The sequence below is a fragment of the Hippoglossus hippoglossus genome, chromosome 21 (genome assembly GCF_009819705.1).
Source record: "Hippoglossus hippoglossus isolate fHipHip1 chromosome 21, fHipHip1.pri, whole genome shotgun sequence".
Taxonomy (NCBI): Eukaryota; Metazoa; Chordata; class Actinopteri; order Pleuronectiformes; family Pleuronectidae; genus Hippoglossus; species Hippoglossus hippoglossus.
In genome coordinates this window covers 5,923,914-5,951,366 of record NC_047171.1, presented here as the reverse complement: position 1 = coordinate 5,951,366, position 27,453 = coordinate 5,923,914, and the positions used below count along the sequence as shown (strand labels likewise).

Here is a 27,453-nt window from a genome sequence, read left to right as displayed (position 1 = left end):
ATGTACTGTAGCTTTGAGCAACAAATGGACTCTGTTGCTCAGGCTGTTTTTGCCCATAGAGGGTACGTATGTTCGTCCTTTTCCATTTATGCAGCTCTTATGATTGCTCACACTCTCACTTCTGTACGTTTGAGGCTTCACTTCAGCGTGCATGTTTCTATTAGACCCCAGCCACACATAATGGGTGCTCTGCAGTAACAAGATCGATAAATGATTACCATTGTACTCTGTGACATGTCTCTCCTGTGAAAGTACTTCGCCAAGAGGGTGTTAGAAGTTACTAAATATGGCAACACTTCAAGTGTGCAAGTGTTTGTCGAGAGACTTATGTACGTGTGTGTGTGCAGCAGGATGAAGGGCCATGATGGACCACCAGCGGTGCTACATTTACTTAATTACTGCACTTAAATACACTTTGCATGCATCTGTACTTTACTTATGTAGATTTATTTTGGGGTATTTTTTACTTTTGCTTCACATATCATCAAATATCTAGATATAAAAACAACGTAACCCAGTACATTTTAGAATGCATTTGGTTACATTATTTTTTTAAATATTTATAAAAGTTATCGTTAACAAGAGGGAACTGATGTAACTCCATGTAAACAGCACACTGTGTCATGTGGAAGGGGAAGACTGGGATCAAACCAATACCCTTTGGTTAGAGGACGACCCGGTCTCCCCCTGAGCCACAGCAGCACTCAGTGCTGATGAAATACCTGAAATGGATTCAAAAGAGGCTGTGACACCACCATAATGATGTGGATGACTGTTGCATTAGGGAAGAGGCTACTCTCTGCAAGTATATTTAAAACAAGCAGTTACTTTTCCTCAAGTAGAAAAGTCAACGGGGGAAACTATTCTGCAGAAAGACTAGTTAGCTACAGTTAGTTATGAAATGACATTGTCTTCCATTTGTAGAGTTGAGGTGAAGCATCTCTTCATCCTCCGGGGACTGAAAGACCGGGAGAGACAACCGTCAACTTCCAATGAGTCACCAGGTACACGATCATCCATCACTTTTCACTCCAGGGAAGCTCCAAGGCTGCAACAACTTGAGTGGCGATAAGTACAGACTTGGTTCTGCATGTGCACTGTGGGACACACACACACACACACCCACACCGAGATGACAGTGGTTCACACCCACCTACACTGGTGCAAGGCTGATCATCCCCCTGAAGTGCAAATGTCCTCTCTGACAGTGTTTCACTTTGCTAATTAAGTGTCCATATGTTCTCACACGGGCTTCACACAGATTGCATTGTGAAGATTTAAAGATTATTGCTCATGTTTATGGCTTTTGATTGATGAATTGAAATCCATGTTTTAACTGACTTCAATCAACACTCGTAAAAGTGTAAAAAATATAATAATTTCTAATATAAATAAACACATCATCTACAAATTGACTGTGATGTCCTAAAACATCCTCATCTGTGTGTGTGTGCATTGACTTACATGAAAAACTACAGAGACCACAGGAGACTGCACACTACGTTCAGAACACCGTGTTGATAACCACAACATGGAGAAAGAAGTGAAGAATGGATTGTCCTCCTCTATCCCGTTATTAACTATTTACAACTGCTCCTGCAAATCTGTTTGATTTCCTCGCCTCCCTGGATTGAGCCCTCGTATTCAGGATGTGCAGCATGGAACATGAGATAAGACAAAGGAGTGCAAGTGATGTGTGTGATGTGTGTGTGGACTTGAGCGGCCTGGGAATATGTGTCTGTCTTCAGATAGCCCAGAATCTATCCATCGGTCAAACCCTAACAAATTATATGGTATTACTGATAAAATAATACAATAAGAATACTTTGTGGTCACATGTATGTCGTTGAGGAGGACGCAAAACAATTGCAGATTAGAGTGCTGTTAATTGGCAACTCTAAACTGACAGAATGAATGTGAGAGTGAATGGTTGTTTGTCTCTATTATAGTCTGGCGACGTGTCTAGGGTTTCCCCCACCTCTCCACCGATGTCAGCTGGGATTGGCTCCAGCTCCCCCCCTCCGTGAAGGATAAGCGGTACAGATGATGGATGGGTGGAAGTGTGTGTCATCCACTCAGCTTCTCTACTTCTAGCTTCTCGACATGTGGACATGTTGTGTGAGCGAGGGAGTTCCAATTACTTGCCATTGTCAGCATCAGGAGGAAGCTAATAAACTGAGGCGTGACTTAAAGGATGTTTGAGAACTATAAAAGAACACAAAGAGGAAGCGATGAGGTTAAATGAGGTTATGGACGGAGGTACATGCACTGATTACACTGCAATAAGTCCAATAGCATAGAGACCAGATTGCATTGAACACCGGCCTGCATCTGGCATCCAGTTGTGTTGTGTCCGTATGGATATTAATGAGCATTGATGCAAATGCAGATGCCACACGGGTACAGATCCAATGGACAGTCTTTAATTTGACTTGAGAGAAGGGGTCAGAAAAATAAAACTTGATCAGTGACTAACGGGGAAGTAAACACTGCTGGGATGGTGAGAGAAATTGATGTGACACCTTGGCTCTGAGCAACAGGGTTTAAATCCATGGATTAAAAAACGCAGGGGGAACTAATCCGGGTCGTCAACGAGGAGCGGGAAAACAGACAAAGACAGGAAGTGAAACAAACAAGAAAAACAAATAAGCACCAAATAAATCAGGTGGTGATACATTTAAAATTTTACAGACACAGATCCAGAAATCAAACGCAAGGTAGATATCAAGGTCAAAGAAACAAGAGTCCACAATAAAACATAGGCTCCACACAGGGACAGAATAATGACAGTTCCTCTAACTGTCTTTGTTGACCAGATAAATGGTCTCAGATTACAACTTTAGAGTTTATCACTTTGAGTTGTCCATCCTTTTCTATTGTCCGAGTTCAATCTAATTTCCATACATAATCTCCCGCACATAGACTCCTACATGTTGTGTCTTATAAAGGATCTGTTATCGTCTATCACCATTCGTTTTATAACTTCTCTACCACTTGTGACTGCAGTAGGTCATAGTCTCTGGAAGCTGTTGTCTCTAATATTTCTGTCATTGTCATGGCCATGACTGTGCTCTTGTTAATAAACACACTGATCTGAGGAAGTAAATATATTTTAATTACAGTGCCTGCAGACTCAATTAGCAATGTCAAAGAGGGAGAATGTGTTGGGCAGCATGTTTATCTCCAAGAGGAGGTTAGACCGGACTCTGACACATGAGACCAGTTCATTCCCTATTGAGACTCTCATTGTCGTTTCTTTTAATTGTGACAGCCCTAATGGTTTGTTTATTATCGAAACCATGATGACAAAGATCCTCTAACCTTAGTCAAACACTTACTGCAAGACAAACAAGACATATTAGTCTGAAAATGTGTTTTTCAGAGCTTGATCACGTGAAAGTACAACCAAGATGCACTGATGATGGACCTCCAAGAAGCTGTCAGACCCCATGGAAATAATATCACACGTGACTGTTTCAAAGCAGAAAGCTTGCAACAGTAAGGCAGCAAGCAGCCATGTGAACCTCTCATCAGTCCTCACATTATTAAGAGAGGACCAATCGAAAAGCAACAACACACTGAAGCAGCATCATGAAAACCATCTTCTGTCTTTGTTGCTGTTGGATTGGACTCACAAATGAGAGGACGATGTGATGTAAGATGGACAAAGTGACCAGATGGCAATCGGACCTTGATGTGGAAACTGGAATCACATAATAATACCCGGTGTAAATGTAACCAGGTTAAAATCACATCTAGACACCATCTGGAGACGAAACACATTTCAATGGCAGGTGTAAATGGAGTCTAAAAGTAACCACACTGTGACTGTTTTATTACGGTTACCATGACAACTGTAGCCGCTGCACTGAATGTTTATGATTTGAATCGTGAGGACTGAAGGTTCTGCAGACCTCACTGCCGTTGGGGCGAAGAGAAGCTCCTTTGTCAGAATGAAGTGACAAAGATTAATAGTAATGAGGAAAAAACAACAGGACGTGGCAACGAGCTCTTGTTTTTCATTAATTTCAAGCGTCACTACACTCTTCAGTTTGTAACGGGTTAAAAATCAAAAAGTTAACTTTCTTTTTACATAAAGCCAAATTCCACTTTTTGACTAAACATGGATATGCAGCGTTTAGTTTCTATACTCCACAATTGTTTGATATATAACTTTTCTTTTATCTCGTTAATTCAGTTGAAGATTTTCCCCAAAAATAATCTGTTCTCTCAGTATTTAATTTCAAGTGAATTCCCTTTCGTAGTTTCCTATTTGCCTTTTAATTAATCCATAATTACCATTTCTTACACTGTTATTTTCACTCTTTTTTAATTTATTCATTCTTTATTCTGTATTTGACTCTAATTTTCTTTATAAATGCTTATTTTTTTGTACTGTCTTGTGTTGCTTTAACAATTAGTGATATTGCATTTTATATCTTATGTAAAGCAATTTAAATTGCCTTATGGTTGAAATGTGATGTACAGATATACTTGCCTTGCCTTTGCCATTATGTATGGTGGGATTCTTTTTGTAATAACCCCTTTGATACAGACACTTTAATGGCAGTGGTGGAGCCTGTAATTTCTGTGCTGGATAAAGCAATTGATTGACACACTGATATCCGCCTCACATCGAAATGCTCACTCTCTGTACATTAAGGCTGTAATAATTAACTCCTCATTAACACAGCACCCTATCACTGCTGCCTCAAATGATACGTGCTGAACTGGTTGAACAAGAGATAGACATTCATGGAAGTCGATAATCAAAGATTCAAAAACAATAATACATTCAGCAATGTTTGTTAGTGGATAATTGAGACTAAGACGAGGCAGAAAATGTTCTTAGCAAGAAAACCAACTTTACTTTGCCTTCCTGTTGAAAGTATTTGAGCTGCACTGAGGATGGAATCAGATCATGATCGACTGACTTAATTAAAGCTTTGAGATATTTTAATTATTGGCTGCCACCATGGTAACCACACGTGTTGCCAGATGAACAAAGATTGAACATCTTGAGGGTTTCTTTAAACATCACATCGTCACAGAACAGATTACTGGAAGGAAAGACGGAACACATTTAATTACACAGTGCTCACACACACACACACACACACACACACACACACACATATATATATACATACATACACACATACACAAATAAGAACAAATACAGACCTAAGCAAATAAGAATTATATATTGCCTAGCCTAAAGGTGTGTATATTACCTGATTTGCTTTAAATTCATATTTGTAAGTAGTAACATATTAACACAAAGCAGTAATGAACCGATGAGCGTGTGGATTTTAGTAACTTTCAAAAACAGTCAAAGATATGTTACATTACGGTTTTGTCATTTGTTGGTTTGTCAGATGTCTGAGAAATGTTGAGGTCGACTGATTTGCTGAGGATATTTCTGCTGTTGTTGAGGGTCAAGCCAGTGCTGCCGCTCACGTCAGGCTCTAGGGAGTCTTTAGTATCTTTACATCTGATCCCAAAGAAACTGTAGATTTGCTTCAGCATCACGTCGACAATCTCCTTCTCCTCTGAGGGCTTCAGGGTGAGAGAGGACAGGGGACAAATTCAGACAGTATTTCCCGTAAATGATGGTATATTAACATCTGTATGAAAAGCATCAGAGCTACACAAAGACAAGATTTCACTTTTGTTTTGGTCTTAAGGAGACAATGTGCTCACATTCAGAATCATGCTTCTAATTTGGGTAATATCTTGCAATGATTTGCTCTAATGTTCAGAAAATGGTCGCTGCACCTTGAAAAACTGCCGTTTCTTTGTCTACTTTTCTGGTGCAGACGTCAGGAGGAGTCACGATGAAGCAGAGGAGGACTCGCACACAGAACAACAAGAGATTCAGACCGAAGTTCTACGAGTTCAAGTGTCTATTCTACACATATGGCAGGGCTGTGCAACCAGTGAAAAAGAATGTGTGAAAGGGCAAACGATTGCACTCCTTGCACTTTTGTATATTCTTGCTGTCCGTGCTGCACTGCCATATGAGCAATATAGATGATAAATAACAGTGTGAATCTTTTCTTTAAGTGTGTGAGTCCTCTTCTCCCAAATGTTCATTAGTTTTAGCTCCTGTCTCTGTAAGACCCCCCCCCTCCTAATTGGACAGGTGGCCCACTCTGATGTGATTGACCTCCAGCACTTATAGGAAATGTCTGTCTCTGGTCTCTCTTTACCTGGTTTCACTAAGGGGGCGGGCCAGACTATCTGCTGGGCGTGGATCACACACAACATTTTATCACAATCAAAGGGAAAAAAGACGAAAAAGCATAAAATGTCTCCGTTTAAATCTAAACTCCTGACAACGTTTACCTTGTGATTGATCTGCTCTTGCTTAAACGCCACGAGGATGACTGAAATGAGCAGGTTCAGCACCACAAACGTCATGAACACGATACAGGAGCCGATGAGCAATCCACCAAGCACAGGGGTGTAGTCCAAAACCTGGCAAAGAGTGAATCACACATGTTAAAGTGAAGCTGACCACATGTTCTCTGATTTTTATGAAAGCAAAACATTGATGTGGTGAGATTGGGAAGAGCTCACTCACCTCTCTGTAGTTAAAAATGCCCATCTGCAAGCTGATGATGGTGAGGAGAGCATCCGCCAGAGTTTTGTAAGAGGAGATCTTCCAGCCGTAAATCACATTGCACTAGAGAAAGTAGGATGTTCACACCAGCAGAGTTCATCAAGCTTCCAGTTTCATTAAACAGACCATGTTGGAGACGATGGACTCAGATCCGTTCATTAGTATTTAAAACACTTCATATTGTCATTTTACCATAAAGTACTTCAAAAGATAAAATTAGAAGATTTAATTCATGAATATATTAATGAAGACTTCCCACTACACCATCATCACTGTACTACGACCCTGGTAAATCCTGTAGTCTTGTCACTTGATGCACTCACCCAACCGTCTGTTGGTCTTCAGTAGAAACACCTTAACTGTGAGATGAGAACTGACTCTAGAAAATACAATGCTTAGAAATAAGTTGACCTTAAAAATATCTGAACTTTATTTGCCTCGTTCTGATAATGACTCGGACATGAGCAAGGATTTTGCTACTTTTGGTCTGATTAACGATTGATCAACAAAAATCTGGCCTGAAATCAATTTTTTATTTTAAGGATGTATGATCGAGATAGTAAAATGCAAAGGTGGGCCCACAACACACATGCCCTTTGTAACACACACATATGATCTGCATCTGAACAACGTGAAACATTCCCTCTGCAGAGAAACCTTCTCTCTTACTACCCGACAAATCCATCCTTATAATAGGTGCAAGTGTGACATGCTTTTAAGGAGAATGGGAAATTAAACTTACCGGTTTACTGATTATTAATTAAGAGACTAAGTAAATCCCTTTTATTGTTATTTTTTAAAACTACTAAAAAGGGGATTACATCATGAAAACACTTGATCTTCATCCCCCTGTCATGAATGAGGAATGGAGAGAACGGTCTCACATCGTAGTAAATGGACGAGATACTCACGGCAATGGAATACGCTATGAACATGATCGCAATGATCAGGAGGAAGCCAGATATGTCGCCCCAGGCTCGCTGCAGCGTGGCGGTGACCATGTGCATCTTGGGGTTGAGTCTGAGCAGGTGCCACAGTTTGACCGTGGCGAGCAGGACCAGGAAGGCGATCAGATACTGAAGCACTGAGTCCGCGGAGGCCGTCTCGTAAAAACTGGGAAATCTGCAACAGTGAAGATTCACAGTAGCATAAGCAGCTTTGTGTTGTTGCAGCTGGTTGTGGTGGAGCTAGTTTTAGATACTATATTTAAAAGATCAGCATTTTAGCCTCGTGTTTTTACCAACATGGGGGTCAGGCCCCTTTTTATTGGGTCATAATGTGAATCTGAGGGGTCAGGAGATGATTAATGGGATAATAATTTTACTTACTTTACTCAGGTTATTTTACTTAACACTCAAACTGTAACTTTAGTAAGGTGTAGTTGAGCTTTTAACTCACTGACACTTGAAACAAGATAATGTTTACCATATATACTTTTATCTAATATCTGAAACTTAAGGGTAGCTATTTATAGTTGCTGATAAATATGTATTTCCCTCCAGAAGGTAGTAAAAGTATAAAGTAGCACAATTTGAAAATGCTCAAGCTTATGATGTAAGCAAAAAAGATAATGAAGGAAAAGAACCACCAACACTAAAATAGGTTAGTGATAATTGAACTGAAACAAATAGGGCCTTTCTAACCACAACTTAAAATCCACCACACAGCCTCTACATTTCTGAAAGTGTCGATTTGACATTTGATTTTCACGCCCCACAGTCTAAAGACGAATTAAAGGCTGGTCTCACTGGTCTTTGTGGTTTTGGTAGTAGGTCATATCACGGTCTCCGAGCAGGGTCCTCTTGATGAAAACAGCCAAGGCGCTCAAGCTCAATAAGATGATGGACAGCTCCAGGAGGTTCCACTTGCTGCTGAAGTAAGTCCACCGCTGTTGCTTCATTAATTTGCCCTTCCAGCAGAAGAAAAAGAAAAACCTGCTTGAACCTCAGACCCTCCTAGCATCAGTCCAAGTTTTAAAATGTATTCTCTAAACCTTTCTACTCTCTGTTCTTGAACATTATATTTATAGTCCAATACATTCTGAACATTCAATCACTGTCTGGGCTGCAAGGAAGGACACACTTCAGTCTCAGAAATTACAGATAATAGTGAACACACATGAACATTGATCAAAATGGTCATGGAGAGAGCTGACTCACTGCTGTTCAATAAAAAATTTATAAAAGAAAATCACATTGCAGAGACAGATTAATGGAATTACAGCCTCGCAACAGTATTAACTTCATCATTAAGGCATTGCAATTCAATTTGTTAACACAATTTCTCATGTAATAAAACAATTTGCGAGTCACACTGATGTTAAAGTTGTATAAAGTGTATCTATAAGAAGCACGCTCCCTTCAAATCTCAGGTGACGGACCGCTGGGTGCATGTGAAAAGACTAATGAGGCCGGTGTGCATATTCTGCAGTAAGTCTGAGCTTGAGAATCCCTCAGAGAATAAAGAAACTTCCTTGAAGTTGAGATGTGTGGAGAACAAACGGAACCCTCAGGCCTACGACCACACTCTGTGACAGTCATGTCAGAGTTTACCTGCACGAACATGTAATAGATGATGAAAAGCAAGTATATGATCTCGGCAGCCATGACGAAGATGTAGAGACTCCCAGTGGACTGGTAGAGACGGACACTCTGCAGCTCGCTGTGGAACTGAAACGCCCCTAAAAATCAAAAAGAAAAGAATCATTACAATCAACATTTAGCGAGTCCTACCTCGATTTTTTCATGTTTCATTAAACATTTTGTGGAATATTGCCGCTTTCATCATAAACAGCTCAATCACAATCGGCAAACAGTCAGCGACAGCAGACAAGCAAAATAAAGCAAACAAATCATTTACACATCCTAATACACATCCTGCCCCTCTGCCGCTTCCCCTGCACAATCATCTATTTCATATGCATTGACTATATTGGTTGTGAACATCTGTTTAAATTTGTTTTACTATTAACATGTTTTCAGTTTAATCCTCACTGACCCGTTTCTTGAAAAGATGAATTCCTCTACATCGTGGCTGAATTTCTCTCCTTAGAAATGGCTGCTGCATAACGATTGTTTGGTTTTATTCTTGAATTGACTTGTGTTTAAAGTCTTTAAACTTAAGTGCTTTTACTTTTATAAAGATTGGGTTGGTTGGTTCTCTGAATGTGATTTTATTTACAGTTCTTAACGCTCTTTTTTAAGGTGTTAGTTTTATGAGTATCTCACCCACATATCCAAACAAATATACGTCATATACACATTCTCAAACTCACCAACAGCTGCAGTCTCCAGCAAGAGAGTGACGATGCAGAAGAGGTTGACGTTGGCGTTGTAAATGGTGAACTCTACAAAGAATGCCCGTGTGTACGTGTCCAGCCATTTGTTCCTGAACAGATACTCGATGGTTCTGTGAATCCAGAACACAAGGATGTTTTTAACTGCTTGGTTATCTATTGGTGATCAAATGATGTGTCTTATACCGTCTTTGTTAATCAACACAAAACATATGCATCTATGGATATTGATTCTACATTTACCCCGCCCCTTTCTGTGACATCACACCCAATGAAGTCATGTGATTTCAGTCACATGATGTCCATGCTAACTTATAGTAAATGCGCTGTTGTAATGTAATGTACATACCTGCTGGCATTTTTTAAATCAGGGCCGAGCACCGCTACAAAGCCACCCCCCCTGTAGAGCACCATTTTGCCCCACACCGGGTAGGACCTGAGCTGAGCCTGTGTCTGGTACGTCCAGGGGCTGGGGGTGCTCAGCGTGTTGTTATCCCCCACAGACTGGTTCCAACCAGAGTCATAGGAGCCCATGTCCTCCACCTCCCATGAATACAGTGCTTGGCAGTCCGGCACAAGCTGCAGCATGGAGCCCGCGATCTGACACGACTTCTTCTGCACTCTCAGTTGACGAAGACGGGCGTTTCCCACCAGCTTCGAGTTTCCATCTGTGATAAATCCTGGAACAGAGCATTTTACAGTTTCTCTATAGTCTCTGTAGGTCACACACTTTGTCAGTGACACATACACTTTATGATGCGAGCCCGAACACACAAATGTCTTTATAGAACTGATGCAATACTGGGTTAAAAAGCACCAGTGATGAGTTATTTAAAAATCTGCTTATGTTGACACAGTGATAGAAACACAAGCACAATGTTTAGCTCAACACTCACAAATGTATTTATCTTGAACTGATACTTAGAATAAATGTTTTGTGTGAAACAAAATAGAATAAGATTTCCCAGGACAGCATTTGTAAAACATCAAAGTTCAAACCGTTCTATGCAGCTCTGACATAACATTGTGGCTAATGGGATAAAAACAGAAGAGCCTGTTTCTTTATCCTCTGCAGTGGCGACACACTTTGTACCTGGATACACTCCAAAAAGGTTACTGAGCAGAGACGTGTTGGCCCAAGTGAACACGTCCCCCAGACTCATGCTTTGTGAGACGTTTGGACTGAAGCTGTTCCTGATGTGCTGTTTCAGGTAAAAGGCGTTGGGATCCCTCTGGCCGTGCGCCACCAGCAGCAGCATCCACATGAAGCCTGTGTAGACTGAATCACACAACGCAGCAAATTCAATCATCGTAGATCTGGATATTTACCATCCAAGTAAAGGGGCTGGGCCGATGTATAGTATGTTTGCTTCACTTTGCATGGTGGTTTTCCTTGCACATGTTTGTTAACCTGACCGAGCTTCCTGTTGGTTTGGACTGTTTAGGTGATCCCTTACTGGAATGTCAGGAAGGTGAGTGAGTATCTAACTGTCAGAGAAGCATGAGTTCAGAGACGGTGACACAAAAAAGCCAGCTGGGTTGTTCAAATGTTTGTCCTCTGTATATGCAAGCATCTAAATGTATCTAGTATTTCAACTATTGACTATTCAGGCAAAACTGTGACACACAGGTTCAAGTTCAAGTTCAAGTTCAAGTTCAAGTTCAAAGCGTTTATTGTCGTATGCACAGTCCTGTACAATGAAATTCATTCTTTGCCTTCCACAATGAATACCGTGCTTTTAAGAGTTATAAAAAATATCGAGGTAAGAAGAACATAAAAATATAAGTATGTACAATAGATTATCTGTGCAATGTAGTGCCATAGAGTACAAAAGACAGTAAACATGGACTTATTGAGTGTACAGTTGCATCTTTTTTTTTTTCTTTCAATCTTTTATGATTGGATTACTTTGGTTCAAATATTTGGCATCCGTGCCCATTGTGATGAAACATATCAGTGTTGCTGCTTACTGAAAATCTCTCTGAGGAGGGCAAAGGCTTTCTGCTCAATTATCTTGATCCTTTTCATCCTCTCAACGTCTCCAGGAGGAGGCGGCTCGTAAAGACTCCTGTCCTGTCGGACTGTCTGTTGGTCTTTACACTCGCCTGTGGGTGAAGAGATGTTTTTGTAAACCAGAACATTTAAGATCATCTTTAAGTCAAAGTCTGAGACCAAGAAATTATATAGTGGGTCATTTTTTTTTACCTGCTTTTGAGTCAAATGCCACATTTTGAAAATCTTCCTCGTCAACTTTCTTTATGACAAGTGCAAAGTAGGCTGCAAGACACAGCACCTGTAGTGAGAGGCAGGAACATAAGATAATACAAAGATTATCAGAGTGAGCAGTGTCCGGTAGGTCACTAAGTCAAGCTCAGCCACAATCCTGCAGCCGACAGCAGCAGATCGCTCTGCCGACCACATCAGCTCATATAATTGGTTTCCTCGAATGCATTCTGTTCCTGTTTCAACTGCAACGCCTCTTCACAACCAACCGTAACAGCATCAGAGAGAAACTCCCTCATTAACTGGACGCAGCATCCAGCAGAACCAGCAACCGGTTGGGGGTGAGCAGAGAAAAAATGAGGAAGGGAGGAGAGGTGTGTGGAAAAGAGGTGAGAGAAGAGAGAGGGGAAGAAAGAGTTGTGTGACCATTGTAGCTCTGTCACACTGGTTGTTATATTGAAAATAATAGAGCGATATTTAAAGATGTAATGATGTTATGATAGAAGCGTAGTAATAATAGTAGTTGTTTTTGAGTATAGTATCAGATCTGGATCCTGCAGCTCTGGGGTCAGATCTGCTGTTCTGTGCCGGGCTCTTTTATCTGCTGCTTTCCATCCCAACCTTTCCATGAAGAACATGGAGGTTTGTTCTCGCTGCCTTATGCTTTTCATATATGCACAAGGACGAGCAGACAGGTCCCAGAACTGAGCTGTATCCCCAAACGTTACTTATTTCAGTTATTGGAATCAAATACATTTTGATGAGAGTGGTCTTGACTGAATCAAGAAAACTCACATAGAAGTAACTATTTTAAAATTTCTAAAGGTGCGAGGTTATAATGAGGGGGGGAAGATTGTTCTTTTCTCACCTTCAGTGGCTGAATGATGAGGATGCTCTGAAAAAAGGACACGATCATTGACACCAACCAGCTGACGGAACGATCCTTCCCAAATTTCAAACCATAAAGCATCGTGTAAAATCCTGCTACGAAACTGGTAGCTATCACGAGCAGCCAGCCGACAAAGATGAACCACCAGGGCAGCCCTCCATGACAGCAGCCCTTCTTCTTCTGACCATCACCACCAGTGCTGTCTGCAGGACTCAACCTGTATGTGAGAGTAAAAGAAAAGCATTTACTTAAATACAGCTTCATAATTACTGGATTTGAGTCTTTCCTACTGTGCAATTAACTCTGACCATTCTACTTCAGGCATGATGAACCCTAAGACTTCACATGTGATATCGTGAACTAAACAGAAAAGGCAACAGATGATTATATATTATACTAAAATTTTAGCCCATCACTCACAGACAGTTTTCTTCCATGAATTATTCAATATTTTATAAAATATGTTTATTCACTGTCTTGATGGGGGGGACAGGAGAAGATAGACACTGTATCTGTATGAGCCATTTTGCAACAATTTCAAATATGGAAGACACAACTAATCTATCATGGCAACAATTTGAAGACATTAAGGTCAAACTTAATTGTGTGCAGGGATAAATGTATTCATGAACTGCAAACACACACACACACACACACACACACACACACACACACACACACACACACACACACACACACACACACACACACACACACACACACACACACACACACACACAGCAGCAGCTAATCTAATGCATCTTAAGTGTTCTTGAAATCACAATCAAAGAAACATTTTCAAAGTGATTGCCATTACCCGCTGCATGACATTGATGAACTACGGTAGAACAACATAATTAAAATAACTATACAAAAAACATAAAGGCAAATAAAAGTTCATTTTGAAGGCTATCAAGTGACGTTTAAGTAAAAATAAATAAAAACACACACTTTGTGAAAAACCAACTAACACGTGCAATTCCACACGTGTGGTCTTTTTAATGAGTGACTTCAGTACTTGTTTTGGACGAGTTCATCTGGGCTGACGCGGCTGGATGCGAGGAGCTGATCTTCAAGGAAGACCTTCATGCCCTGGACCTGCTGCAGAGCCCGGCTGTAGCTGTGTGGGCTCGGGAAGCCGGACGAGCCCAGCAGGCTCAGCGCTCTGTCGATGTGGCACATCTGCCTGTACAGATACTGGGTTCTGTTGCTCTTCTGAACGCCCTCCACATCTATCTCAGGGTGCACACTACCACCGCTTTCTGAATCTGTAAATACCAAAGAATTATGTTTTTTAATTAGTTAGCTCCGTCGATGCTGAAGGCATTTCTGCAGCATTTAAGCTGTTCGGATCACTGTGTGGCTTTTGTCTCTTCGAGTGAACTTCCCAGTCTCAGTTCTCAGTTTTCCTCCAGCTGTATTTTTCTGAGTTTGATCTGTTCACCCATTTGTTCACAGGATCCTATATTTTCTGCATCCCCCCCAAGCAGACCGATATTTCTTAATGCTGCCACAACTCGCACGGACACTTTGGACCAAACTTAACTTCATTGTCTGTTTTATTTCATTTTGGATTTATTTAGGTCTACTTCCTGTATTTTGCAGCATCCCACCAGTTTTCCTGTTCACCTATTTCAAATCATCCAATCAGATATCCTCCTATTTATACTGTATTTTTTTGTTTCTTATGCTCTTCGTCTGACATACAGTGTATAGAAAACTGTCCAAGCCAAGTCCATGTACTACAACTGAATGTTTGAACTTTATTTAAAACTCTCGATCTAAACTTCCCAAACTCAAGGAGTAAAAGCAAAATAAACAATTAATGCTGGTTCATTTTAAACTAAATGAACAAGTGCTGCTCTTCCACTAAAATATGTGCACCTCCTCATATTAATAATGATAGAGAATAATGACCATTCGTATTCTATGAAGCTTGGACAGTGCTAGTGTGGCTAAGACTCATGGATGTGTGGTTATTGAATGATACCACTTTGTGTCTTTGTTACTATACCTTGTACTCATATTCCAAAAAGATTAATAATATTTTTTAATATGATACATATTTGATATAGAGTGCCGTTGGCTGAATGAAACTTCCAAGCATTTCGATTTATAGCCCAGTGGCCTGATAACCTGAAATTCCTGGCCGATGAGAGGAGATGTTAACTTGGAAACCGGACAGGGCTCCAGCTGTTTATAACATCCTCCGCGCAGGCAGAGCAATAAAACCAACTATGTATCCATTAACCACAGCGGAGGCCCACCTGGTTCCTGAGGCTGAGCGACGTCAGGAACAATCTCTGTCCTCGATTCTGCGCCGTCACCGGTTTTATAAATCTGTCTGACGTAATCCTTCACCACAGAAAGGAGAGCGTTGATGTCAGCTTGTTGTCCAGGCCCAAACTCTGACTCTGCGGATGGGATGCTGCTTTTCATGCTCTTGGAGAATGAGCGGACTATTCTCGTAATGTCCTGGGAGACAGAGAAATGTATAGACTTTATTTTAGTTCTATAGAAAATGACACTATACAAGACTGTACTTGAGATCTCACTATTGTGAAGGATAGGGTCATAGGTGCTGCTGGATGAGCACCTACCTTGGCGATAGTGTCTAAAGTGACGTGGCCATTCATGTCGGCGGAGGCGGTCTGCGAGGAGCAGGCATCGGGTTGTTCTGCTCTGCGTTTGCAGCACGACGTCTCGCAAGGACGAGTGTTTCTGAAGATGCCAACAATGAGGATGTTCACTGGAAACATGACGAGTGAACTCTGAACTCCAATCATGAACTGCTGCCACGTGAACTCAAAGTGACCTGCAAAGACCAGAGACAGCCAATCAGAGAGAGAGGGAGAAAGATGTTGCACTGGATGTGCACATTAACGTGGGCAAAAAATATATTGGTTGGTTTTATAGTTTATAACAGTTGTGGAAGCAACTTTACAAGATCATAAAGTTGAGAACACAAGAGACCACCGAGGATTTATAGCACATTCAATCTTTTTTCCTGGAATAAATTGAGCTGTAATGACATTGTGCAGTACCCAGGTCCATGGTCTGCTCAGACGGGTCCGTCGGGACGCCGTAGAACATAATGCTGGTCAGCATGGTGCAGAGCAGCAGGGAGAAACAGCAGGAGACTCTCTGAACACAAGTGAAGGGGCTGCTCGGCGGTCGGCTGATCACAGAGTACCAGAGGTGTCCGTCGCTCAAATCCCTTGTCGTCTTCATAAAGAACAAATTACTGGAAAATAAAAGCAACAAGGCGGAGGTGGTATGGAAAAACAATATGATTATCCCACATGAACGGCTAACTGAAGATGGATTAGCTTCACATTTTAATCTCTTGTCAGGTTATTGTGTTGCTGTTAAACCTCAGCGTTGAGTCAAAGCTATTTAAAAAGAGAAAATAATCCTCAGCAAATCACTGCCTCACTGTGTCGGCTGACTCCGCCGGGATTAGAGGTAAGTGACGGTTTTAATTCCCTTTAATTTCATAAACTGCAGTCGAGTCCAAATACATTTAAATCAGTCTGAAGTTAAATATGAAAAAAATACACACAGCAGACTGCAGCCTGTTAGTTTGCTGCTTACGCTACTTTTTTGAGTTTAAGTGTTAAGCCCTTTGCAACCTTGACATGTTTCTTTATGTGTGAATAATTCACAACCTTTCACACCACTGACTTTGAATTTGGTTGCACGATATAGCAGCCTACATTTATTTTAATCGAGGTCAGAGTTCCAAGGTTTTGTTTCTGACACGTACGCATCAGAAAGACGGCTCCTGACAACATCACATTTTGAAGCAGTAGTAGGAGAACAAATTACTCCTCTTTCCAGTCTCATTTGCAGTTTATGGGTTGATTTATTTAAATATATTTGCTTACATATTTCTGTTTTTAAGTGGTATAATAAACAAGCTAGCTATCCCAGGGTCAGCTTTCTCTCCTTGTAATTAATTTGCTTAATTGCATCACGCTTAATGTGAAACAACATTTTAGATGCTCTTAGAAAATATACGGTTATATTACAACAACAGTGGCTCTTTGAAAGTTACATTTTTTTGTTTCGGTGGATTTTGGTGGTGGCACTGAGGTGCATTGGTTTGAACCGTCTCCTCACTGCAGGAGGTCAGGGGTTCGTCTCTGGAGTTTGCAAGTTCTCCCTGTGAACTATGGTTTCCTCCCACACTCTCTTGGCCTTGGTCATATATTTCAGCACATGCATTTCTCTGTTAAAGAGGATTTATTCCATCTTTCTTGTAAATAACAATTTACCCGTCTCCCTTTGAATATTTCTGCTGCTCTGATGAGTGTTGGGAGAATTCTTCAGACCTTGCTGGCCTCACATGTCTAGTAATTGCTCAATTTAAAAAAAACATCCCTGTCACCCTGGTTTTCAACATTTGAACATGTGGGAAAGTTGCCAGCATTCAAAATAAAATCCAAACCAGCTACGGCAATTAATTTTAATTTGATATGTCTCTATATTGAAATGAAAAACACAGGTCTGGGTTTCACATTCAACCTGTAGACCTGCTTGTGTGTGTGTGTGTGTGTGTTTGTGTGTGTGTGATTTTGATGCCCACGTACCTCAAAGTGTTAATCTTACCTGAAACTCTTCAAATCTGACTCTGTGGAGACAGGGACAACTTTATCAAGGCAACAATCTCCCATGTCTATGGCCAACCAGGAGTTACAAAGAAAATGCCATTTCTGGTCCGTCTGTACATCCTGCACCATGACATGGCCGACATACCTGAGGAGAAGCACTCAGTATAATAACTATAGTAGGTTGCACTGAATTGAATGTTTGGTTTGTCATTTATTGATCTATCTGCCTACCATGCAGGATGGCTGCCTGAGTTGTCGTGCCACAGCCGGACACCCTGCAGATCTCCCAGTGAGAAGGGTGTCGTGAGCAGGAACATGTCCACCGCCCCTCTCTCAAACACGCACTTCTTTGGGTCTGTCAGGTGGTGTGGCTCGCTGGTTCCATCAGCACCCAGCAGGGTTAATGTTATCTACAACAGACCAGTACTCTTAATCCTGAAATCATGATGTGAATGCAAGCGAGTGACTTAAACTTCCAATGAAGCTTCGGCTCCACGGAGGAGAAGGAATTAGCAGCAGACATCTTTTTTTTAACAGCGATGAGGAAACAGCGACCTTCCTCAAATCAATACATGAAACGTTTTCCTATATTGTTGTTCACAGTTTTACGTCTGACATGTTGACATCATATTGTTGAACCCTTTTCTCCTGCAGTACTTCAGTGGCGTCCACATGAGAGTTCGCGGCACCAGTTGTTTATCTTAAAAAACAAAATCCCAATACTCACAGAACGGAAGCAGATGGGCAGTGCATTAATTTGCATTTCTTTTGCATAATTTCTCAAAAATTAATTAAAACAATTATAATTGAATGGAAAAAACAGCTTCTATCCCCAGAACAAAACAATAAAAATTCATAAAAACAGCACACTGCAGCCTGTTAGTTTGCTGCAGACACTTTTTTTGTGTGAATAATTCACATACACATCACAATGAGCATTTTGAAGCAGTAGTATGTTATCCTATGTCTTGTTAAGGGAGGTTTGTGTGTATGCAGAGTTTTTCATGGAATCTAAATGTGTTGACGATGTAAATGTTGAGCTGAAAACCCATTTACCTGAGAGGAAGTGGAGGCTCCTCTCCGATGCCCAGTGCTGACACACAACAGGTAGCGGTACTCGTCCATGGGGTCATTGTCCTCCAGCACTGACACCCTCACCTGCCAAGATGCCACAAAGATCCAGTAGAAGGCATTAAAATAAAGAAATATATTTAAAAATTGTTCTTGATTCTAGTACTACACAGTGTTTTCTTTCGAGATACATACTGGTACTAGGAATCAAACGTTTTGGGTAATGTTACTGGTGTATTATACTCAAGGTGAGGGAGATGACAATCTACCTTGGCCGTATCTTGGATGTCTTTTCGTCGAGCCCACACAACCACCAGGAGATAAGCCACAAATAGCGAACCCACGAAGCACACGACCACGGGGTTCTCAGTGAAGGTCCCAAACAGCTCAGCGGTGCGGGACGGGTCCACGAGGTTGGGGGTGACGAAGAAGGAGCTCCCGAAGAAAGTGAGGTGGTTGCAGAAGCACTGGGTGACTAAATGTGTCGTCTGTGCACCAACCTTGAAACACAGCAGCCTCTCTACCGTTTTTAAACTTCACTCAACATGGCAAACTTGACAGAGTGAATCATTTCACTTACCCTGCATCCTTTGCTGCTCCATTCCAGCTTTGATTCATTCCAAAATTTACACTCAGCAGAGATGGAGATGATCGACAAAGTGGCATTGATGGATTTTATGCCTGGTCCTACAATGGGCTTCACTACAAGATAGTGCACTCCAGTTTTCATCTTGAGACTCTTTGCGTCTACAAGCCACGTGTATCTCTCCTCTGCATCAAACACAAAAGCACTTTAGTTATCAAGGCATCAAGAGAGGGAGAAATCTCCAGCACTGAGCAGAACTATTTATTACCTTGTGTTTTTCCCTGTTGAGGCATCTCTGTCATTGCAGTATAACTTGCTTCAGTGGGGTAGCTCATATAGCCAAGGAGCAGCTTGAAGGGTAATGGATCGTCTGAAGGCACCATCTTTTAAAAGGCACATCAACATGGATTCAACAAAATTTCCATTAAAAGTTGGTGCAGCCATAAAAACAAATTAACACACTGTTACATGTACAGATTAAATGCATTGTATGACAATAGTAATGCAACGACACAAACCAATGATGAAGACATTGGAATAAAAGTGTCCGTTGTGTCACAGTAGACCAAAGCTGACATGAAAATAGCTGTCAAAAGTATATGTATGTCTCAGAAGGGGAGATAAACATGTTACTGGACCTTTATCACCAGCGTAGTGTCCGCTGAAGGAATGTCAATGATTGTGGTGCTGTGGTTTCCCAGGTCCAGAACTGAAGTGTTCACCTGCCCCCCAACAGGCCTTGGCAGCAGAATCTGTGTGTCAGGCAAAAATACACAAAACACACCGATTCAGATTCTCTCCACAGAGGCAAGACAGTTCCAAACAGTTATAAAGTGTAATCAAGTGCAACCTTTTAACCCAAGGAAGCTGGTAAATGAACGGTGTGTCTCCTACCTTGAACTGCTTGAACCTAATGATTCTTTAAATAATTATTAATATCATCTTAACTTTTTTTAATTAACCCTGCTACTAAAAGCTGTACATGGTCCTTAAATGGATGAATGGGTTTGGTAATTAATTTGCTTCAGCTTATTGTCTCAAAAATTAGTGAGTGTGTCCTCAAGACAAAGTTTGTGTAAGGCACCAGAATGTATTAATGAACATTTCCAGTCTGAACAAATTATGGTCTGCCTCGCCTTACTTTTCTTTTATTGGTCTAATTAAATAAAATTATTGATTAACGACTCAACAGATTTCTATGAAATCTTGCAGGGGTGGGGGAATTTTAATGGGAGCAGATCCAGGATTTCTTTTTTACTTGAGCATTGCAATCAGGGAATTTTGTTAACCTTTTCACCAATTTCTCAGAGAATAATTTCATGTGTCTTTAACAAAATCAAATCAGCCATGTTTAGGGAAGTGACATTTTTGTGAAAGATTCCAATAAAAATCTGGATCTTGTGAATTCAAACTGGGTTTTATAAGGGGAACGTTGGGCCTTGACAGAGCTATGCACTCTCTGAGAGCCACTTCTGTTTGTGTTAATATTCAAGGCCTCCAAACAGTAAACACACAGTAAAATGCAGCCTCTCTTGTGCCAGGCTGGGATGCACACAGTTGTCAAGTGGAGATTAAAATACAGCGTGAAAGATCCTACAATAGTCCACTGTGAAGTGTGCAAACTTCATTACAGTCTCCATCACTGTTAATCTAAAATCTGCATAAATTAGGAATTTTATCATGACCACTTGCCTGAGAGATTTAGCACATTTAGCACAAACTGCCTGTCTCCTTAATGCTACTCGCAGGCTGAATCACATTATCTACCAAATGTTTCTGAATGAATAAAAAAGATGCATAATTTAAAATATCTTAAGAGTAGTGCATGTCCACAATACAAAATCACTCTGGGTTTTCATTTCACAGAATGCTCCACTGTGCTTTTTCTAAGGAATAGATTTGTCGCCTCTCAACAGGAAAGTCCTCTGCTGCACTCACCTCAATATCCTCACTTATATCCTCGATGTGGATAGTGGAGCCATCTTTTGTTGTGAGGGACAGAGAAGCAATTTGGCCGCTGATGTTCCCTCCCTCGTTCCAGGAAAATGGATTTTTATCCAAACTCAGCATCTGTAAATGTTTTTTAAAGAGCAAAATGGACATAGAGCCCATTAGCAAGTCACACTCTGCTGCTGAGACACTAATGGACAATTTGGGATCTAACACGTCAACACGTGCCAACTTACTCGTATGTCCACTGGTTCATCTGAAGGAAATATGTTGGAGGGTAGAGCTGGGAGAGAAAACGAGGGGCAGGAACAGTTGGGAAACGTTAAAGGCTCCATGTGCAATCTTCCTGGAGTCACTCTGTAAGAAGAAATAAATACAATTTGAACTTTGTGTTCATTTGTGTTTTTCTTTGGGAATGGCCATTAGATTTATATAGAAAAACTATAGAGATTTACAGGATTTTAACTAGAGTAACTACCAGGTTATTTCTAAAAACAACATAATTCTTCATTTGTAGACATATCATGTTAAGAAGATAACACTAAAGGTGCTGGTAGGTGGGATTTATTACATTTAGATAGCGCTCTTTCCTGTCTGTATGCTAAGCTAAGCTAACTGTTTTTTACCATACATTTACCATCACTCTTTGTCTATTGCTACCTGCCTGGAAACAATCCCAAATTTCAACCTATTAGTTAATCTGTGTACTTCATGCCTTTAGGTTGAACTCACCTATTGACAAAAACACCAATGTTATTTTTCTGGATAACAGTCGGCCCCTCGTTATTAGCTTGGAATGTCAACAGTGCACTCTGGATATTTTTCAGGACAACAAGAAGAGCATCAGAGACGTTTTTCTGCAAAAAAATAAGACATCACGTTTTTTTTTAATTAGATATTCAAGGAAAGATGGCTGAAGAGTTACTGGTCTCATCATTCCTCACAACACCTGGACAAAGTGGTCTTTGATAGGACATGTGATCATGTGACCATTGTCACTGTACTCTGTGCACGGAATTTAATAACAAGAAACTGACCTTTGCCCTAAAGGACTTGTCGATACACTCTGAACGATATGTTGTAAACGGGTAATAATGAAGTGCACTGAACTATTCAGGGTTGTAAATATTCCCAGGATGAGCAAAATCACACTGAAATCACTGTTTTAAATCACCCAACCTTTTCTAATCCCATCAGCAGGGGCTGTGAGGTTAAGTGACTCACATTGGAAGAGTTGTCCAGGATATTGCTCGCTCCTTCCACAATGGCGCCGGCTGCACTTTGCTTTTCCTTCTTGCTTTCTTCACTTTTGTTCACAACCATGTGGACGAGAGACGAGCTGAGGTTCACAAATAATAAAGAGGCTTCCTCCTGGAGTTGGAAATCGATTCCCACAATCAGAGATACATATTTTAGAAGTGTTGCAGTCGTATTTAATTCTAATCAAACAATACCCTGAATTCCTCAGTGTGGGGTTAGTAGTACCTGAGCAGTGGAGCTGACTTCTTTGGCGATGACAGCAGTCAGACCTCTGGCGACCACCTGAACCCCTTGTGGAGTGTTGATGGGAACCTCCTTCACTGCATCAGTCAATATGTGCAGCATCTGCTCCCGAAGCTTCAACAGAGAAAAGCATTCACCAAAACACGTGATTTGGTTTCATATGTAGCCGAATACGATACATTCTTTAAGGCAGCGTCTCCGCACAGGCAACACAAGTATTACCGTTAAAACTTAAATAAGCCTGTGGAGAACTTCTGCAAAGAGGAAGGTGGATGAAATGCATCTACAGGAAGAAGGACGTTATACCAATGGGTACAATGGGACAAATATGTTCTTGGCATTGACATATTTAAATCCAGAGAGTGTCTGTAAATATTAACTGTTGGATCCTGACCAATCATGGAGCGACGCCTGCGAGCTAGTTCAGGCAGCCAACTCTCGAGAGCTGCGCTGCTCCAATCACGTGACATAGATGCAGACGCCAAACACCAACCTGTTCTACTGTTGCAATAAACATTTGAATGTGAGTTGTCTGACTGAACTGCAGAATCACAATTTTAAAAAAGGCCTGTATGACATCTGTGTTTAATACAGTAAACCTGGGCAGCTAACCTGTCACATAAAACAGCTGAATTGATGTTTCTGCAGAACTCAGGCTCACTTGTTCACACTTATGTGGATTATTTTATTCAATACTTCAGTTCAGTATCAGTACTGACTGAGTCATTAAACTGTCAGGATTTACCTTTTCCCTGTCAGCTTTCCCCGAATCACCCGATTGACTGCTCAGTTTGTCGGACACAGAACCGATGATTTGTCCTATGGTCTCTCCTGACAGGAGACCCTGTTCCTTCAGCTGTGCCACAGCATTCTCCACTGTCGACTTCAGATCCTCTACTGAAGCGGCGGAGTCTCCTGCTGAATCCAGCACCTGAGGAGAAAAAAGCCATCTTTATCTCAGCTGTGTCTAAGAGAATCAGAGCATCACTCTTTCTCTTGCTGCTTCGCTTTCCCTATTTATTTACTTTTTTTCAAACCATCATGGTTCTGACCAACCTGTGCTGTTATGGTGGTGCTAACAACAAAGCTGTCCTTTGTAACAGTTGCTGTGATGATCAGGTTATAGTTGGAACTGCTGTCTCCAAGAGGAAGGAAGACGAACGCCACGTCGTTGCTATTGCTGCAACGCAGATGCTTACCTGCAAACACGATAATGAGTTCGATTAAGAAACAGACATTGTTAGAGAACAGTTGAATGAGCCTTTTATTAAAAGAGGTAGCCAACCCTTGAAAAACTTACCGTCAGCATTAAAACAATAGTGACAATTAGAACAGGGGATTTCAGTCTCACAGGTTATATTAAAAGCATCGAGGACTGTTCCGGTCGATGGCGATATGCTACACGAGAGGCTTTCAGAAGAGCTGCTGGACACTGGTGGACCAGTGGTTGCAGCAATGGTAGTGGTGATCGAGGTCGCACTATTTTCCGTGGCAGTGCCCGTGGTGACACTGTTCGGCTTGGCACTGATCGTGGTGGCAGTGTTCGGAGTAGCACTGATCGTGGTGGCAGTGTTCGGAGTAGCACTGATGGTGGTTCCAGTGTTCGGAGTAGCACTGATGGTGGTTCCAGTGTTCGGCGTAGCACTGATCGTGGTTCCAGTGTTCGGAGTAGCACTGATCGTGGTTCCAGTGTTCGGAGTAGCACTGATGGTGGTTCCAGTGTTCGGAGTAGCACTGATCGTGGTTCCAGTGTTCGGAGTAGCACTGATGGTGGTTCCAGTGTTCGGCGTAGCACTGATCGTGGTTCCAGTGTTCGGCGTAGCACTGATCGTGGTTCCAGTGTTCGGCGTAGCACTGATCGTGGTTCCAGTGTTCGGCGTAGCACTGATCGTGGTTCCAGTGTTCGGCGTAGCACTGATCGTGGTTCCAGTGTTCGACGTAGCACTGATCGTGGTTCCAGTGTTCGACGTAGCACTGATCGTGGTTCCAGTGTTCGACGTAGCACTGATCGTGGTTCCAGTGTTCGGCGTAGCACTGATCGTGGTTCCAGTGTTCGGCGTAGCACTGATCGTGGTTCCAGTGTTCGGCGTAGCACTGATTGTAGAGGCACTGGTCGTGACAGGTACTGTAGTGGCGGGAGCGGCTGGGGTGTCTCCAGCTGCGGCTGTCGTAACGGTGGCAGCTGGTTGAGTCGAGGCAGAATTTCCTGTCCTTATAGTGTATTTTGTCATTTCATCCTTTTTCCCTCCTACACAAAAAGAAAAAGTAAAGTGTTTGACTTTATTTCTGCAACCTAAAAATGAACGTGTCAAGATACTAGAAGTTGTAAGACAGTTTTGTTGAGTGATGTAAACGCACCATGAGTCACGACCACAGTGACATCCTGACCCGCACTCTTGGCCAGAGCAAGAGTGCTATATTTCACTGTGTATTCAGTCCCACCATTAACCTTCTCTATAAGTGGCCTTTTCCCTGAATCTACGTAGCAGCTTTTGGTCTCCGCCTGTAAATAAATTGACAAACATGCTAATCCAATCAGGTCAAAGATAAAATGTGATTTCTTAACACCAGATTTTGATCTTTACAGCAGAATATGATATTTCAGTCCTAAACAAGTCAGAATTGAATGATGAAACTTACTGGCCAGCTGCTGTGGTCTCCCGGGTCCTCGATGTTCCACACGACGTCTGGACACTTTTTTTTTTCCTCACATGACATTTTAATTTTTGCATCTGTAGACCCCTTTACTGGGTCACAGCCCTGAGTACAAGAGAGACTAGGGTACAACAAAGACAGATAATTTGGTTAACACACATCAACCAATTTACAAGACCACGCTCCAGTATAAGTTCAGAAGGATCATGTACCTAATTTTGCTTTTTTTCCCCTTGGGGTTACGGCTGATGCAGATGTATTTATTCTTTTTTATCACATTATTAGTGATGTCTATCACTTTAAAATGATATTTGTTAAATTCAAATGGATCTGGTAGGCACTCTTCTTTAATGGCGTGAGTCAGCTTCTCAAATATTCCTGCACACTTACAGGGATCACCTGCGAATCAAAAAGGAAAGTCATTATACTTACTATTGCAACTGAGGGGACGATATAAAGCTGTACAGAATTCACTTTGAAAAACATTGTGACAGTTATATCTAAACCAACTCAGATCAACAAGCACAACAACAAAACATAATGTCAGAAATGATTTAGTATGCAAAGTCTTATTGACTCTCGGTTAAACCGTCTTTGTTGGTTTCTTTCACTAATGATCAGAAACAATCAAAAGAATCAGGGTCATTTTAGGATAGAGCTAACATTAGCAAACATGGCGGTTTGGGGCGACTTGTCTCAGTGATTTTGGGGAAAGTTGTCACAATACTGACTCTGCCCAGGTCCCAGCACTGACTCTGCCTTTTCTTGGCTCCCTCTCTAACCCAGTCCTGCCCATTACCCACTCACCTAAATATGTCTGTTCCACCCACCAACCAACTCCAGAGGACATTTGACAAAACCTATAAGCCAAGAAAAAAGTCTCGGAACCCAAAATCATATAAATTCTCTCTGACACACCGGTGAAGAAGGCAGTTCTGGCTGCAGGTACAAGGTAAATCTTTTCAGAAAGCAATATGACGCCAGCAATGCACTGACATGGTCGGGCAATGTGTCACATATGCTCACTCACTATTTAAAAGTCTATAACTCTGGACTGAATTAAGATATGGAAATGAAATAAATTACAAACATTTTGCTCGCTTTGTTCTTTTTCATTTGGTGTGTAATTTTATACAATTTGATGTATTGATCCCAGGATACATGAAAGAGTATGAAACGTGTGACATGAAGCCCCGGTCTCCCGCATTTATAACACTAGTACTAGTTAACTGAGATGGCGAGATGGTAATTTTCTCACCTGAGACAAGTAGCGTTAGCCTCACTATGATTTCATGTTTGTAGCCATGCGCTGAATATTAAGATAATATAAGTTGAGGTCCCTCTTACGGGTTTAAGTTGAGTCAGCTGGAAACACTGAGAAGTCAGCAAAACAGTTTTCAATCACTTTGTGAACTCTGTTTTTAAAAAGACTGATATAGATAAAGTTTATTGTTATTATTTATCATATTATCTAAGCGTTTAATTCTGACTGAGTTTGAGAAAAGGAAGTAGAAGAGTGTGATTCTTACTGCACTCCCACTGGTACCGTTCACCCGGGTCCTTGAGGGAGGAGGGATCCTCAATGGAGAGGTCGATTTTTTTAGCTTTGCTATCTACTGAAGCTGAAGGTTTTGCTTTGATCTTAATGTCGGATGTTTGCTTTTTAGATCTGACAACTCTCACGTGTTTATTTCTCTGAAAATTAACAAAAGGCTTCATTATTAATACAGTACACACTGCAAGGCAGGCATTATGCTTCCATAAAGTATCAACAGGCACCTTACATTACTTCAGATATTTGTGTAATATGTATGTATGTATATATATAAAAAAAAAAAAACATTTTACCGGCCCCGTGTTAGAGCTCAGCCAGTCGTCATTATGACCATTTGGTTTAATGACTGAGTTGTTGCCACAGGTAGAAAACATATCCACATCCACTTCCAGAGAAGAGAAGATATTCCTCGCACTGAGTTTCAATTGTACAGTTCCTGTCGCAAAACATTCAGTTAAACATCATTTTTCACATTTTTTCATATCTC

At 41.2% G+C, this 27,453-nt stretch overlaps 1 protein-coding gene across 1 annotated transcript; it reads right to left on the bottom strand.

Annotated features, from left to right (window-relative positions):
* Nucleotides 1-4,452: 4,452 nt before the first annotated feature.
* Nucleotides 4,453-27,397, bottom strand: LOC117754950 (polycystic kidney disease protein 1-like 2). The gene is made up of 36 exons (XM_034574315.1): nt 27,260-27,397; nt 26,941-27,106; nt 25,710-25,810; nt 25,397-25,516; nt 25,115-25,259; nt 24,057-25,004; nt 23,813-23,955; nt 23,502-23,687; nt 22,739-22,870; nt 22,478-22,624; nt 21,986-22,110; nt 21,490-21,610; nt 21,242-21,373; nt 19,942-20,055; nt 19,572-19,686; nt 19,298-19,488; nt 18,987-19,217; nt 18,703-18,804; nt 17,878-18,056; nt 17,645-17,791; nt 16,078-16,277; nt 15,634-15,848; nt 15,301-15,508; nt 14,052-14,301; nt 13,013-13,250; nt 12,127-12,214; nt 11,892-12,026; nt 11,014-11,199; nt 10,270-10,600; nt 9,900-10,033; nt 9,178-9,305; nt 8,374-8,534; nt 7,537-7,747; nt 6,587-6,688; nt 6,349-6,480; nt 4,453-5,559 (listed from the first exon to the last, which is right to left on the bottom strand). Exons 1-36 carry the CDS (start codon nt 27,338-27,340, stop codon nt 5,344-5,346), a joined length of 6,561 nt encoding a protein of 2,186 aa, XP_034430206.1. The 5' UTR covers nt 27,341-27,397; the 3' UTR covers nt 4,453-5,343.
* Nucleotides 27,398-27,453: the final 56 nt, after the last annotated feature.

What these genes read in the sequence shown, in the direction of transcription:
- LOC117754950 (XM_034574315.1), bottom strand. Translation starts at nt 27,340, where the DNA reads ATGTTTTCTACCTGTGGCAACAACTCAGTCATTAAACCAAATGGTCAT. An exon ending in CTTTAGACACTATCGCCAAG is followed by an intron (nt 15,509 to 15,633) that starts GTAGGTGCTCAT and finishes TCTGTCTCCCAG; the next exon opens with GACATTACGAGAATAGTCCG. An exon ending in GCATTTTTAACTACAGAGAG is followed by an intron (nt 6,481 to 6,586) that starts GTGAGTGAGCTC and finishes ACTCTTTGCCAG; the next exon opens with GTTTTGGACTACACCCCTGT.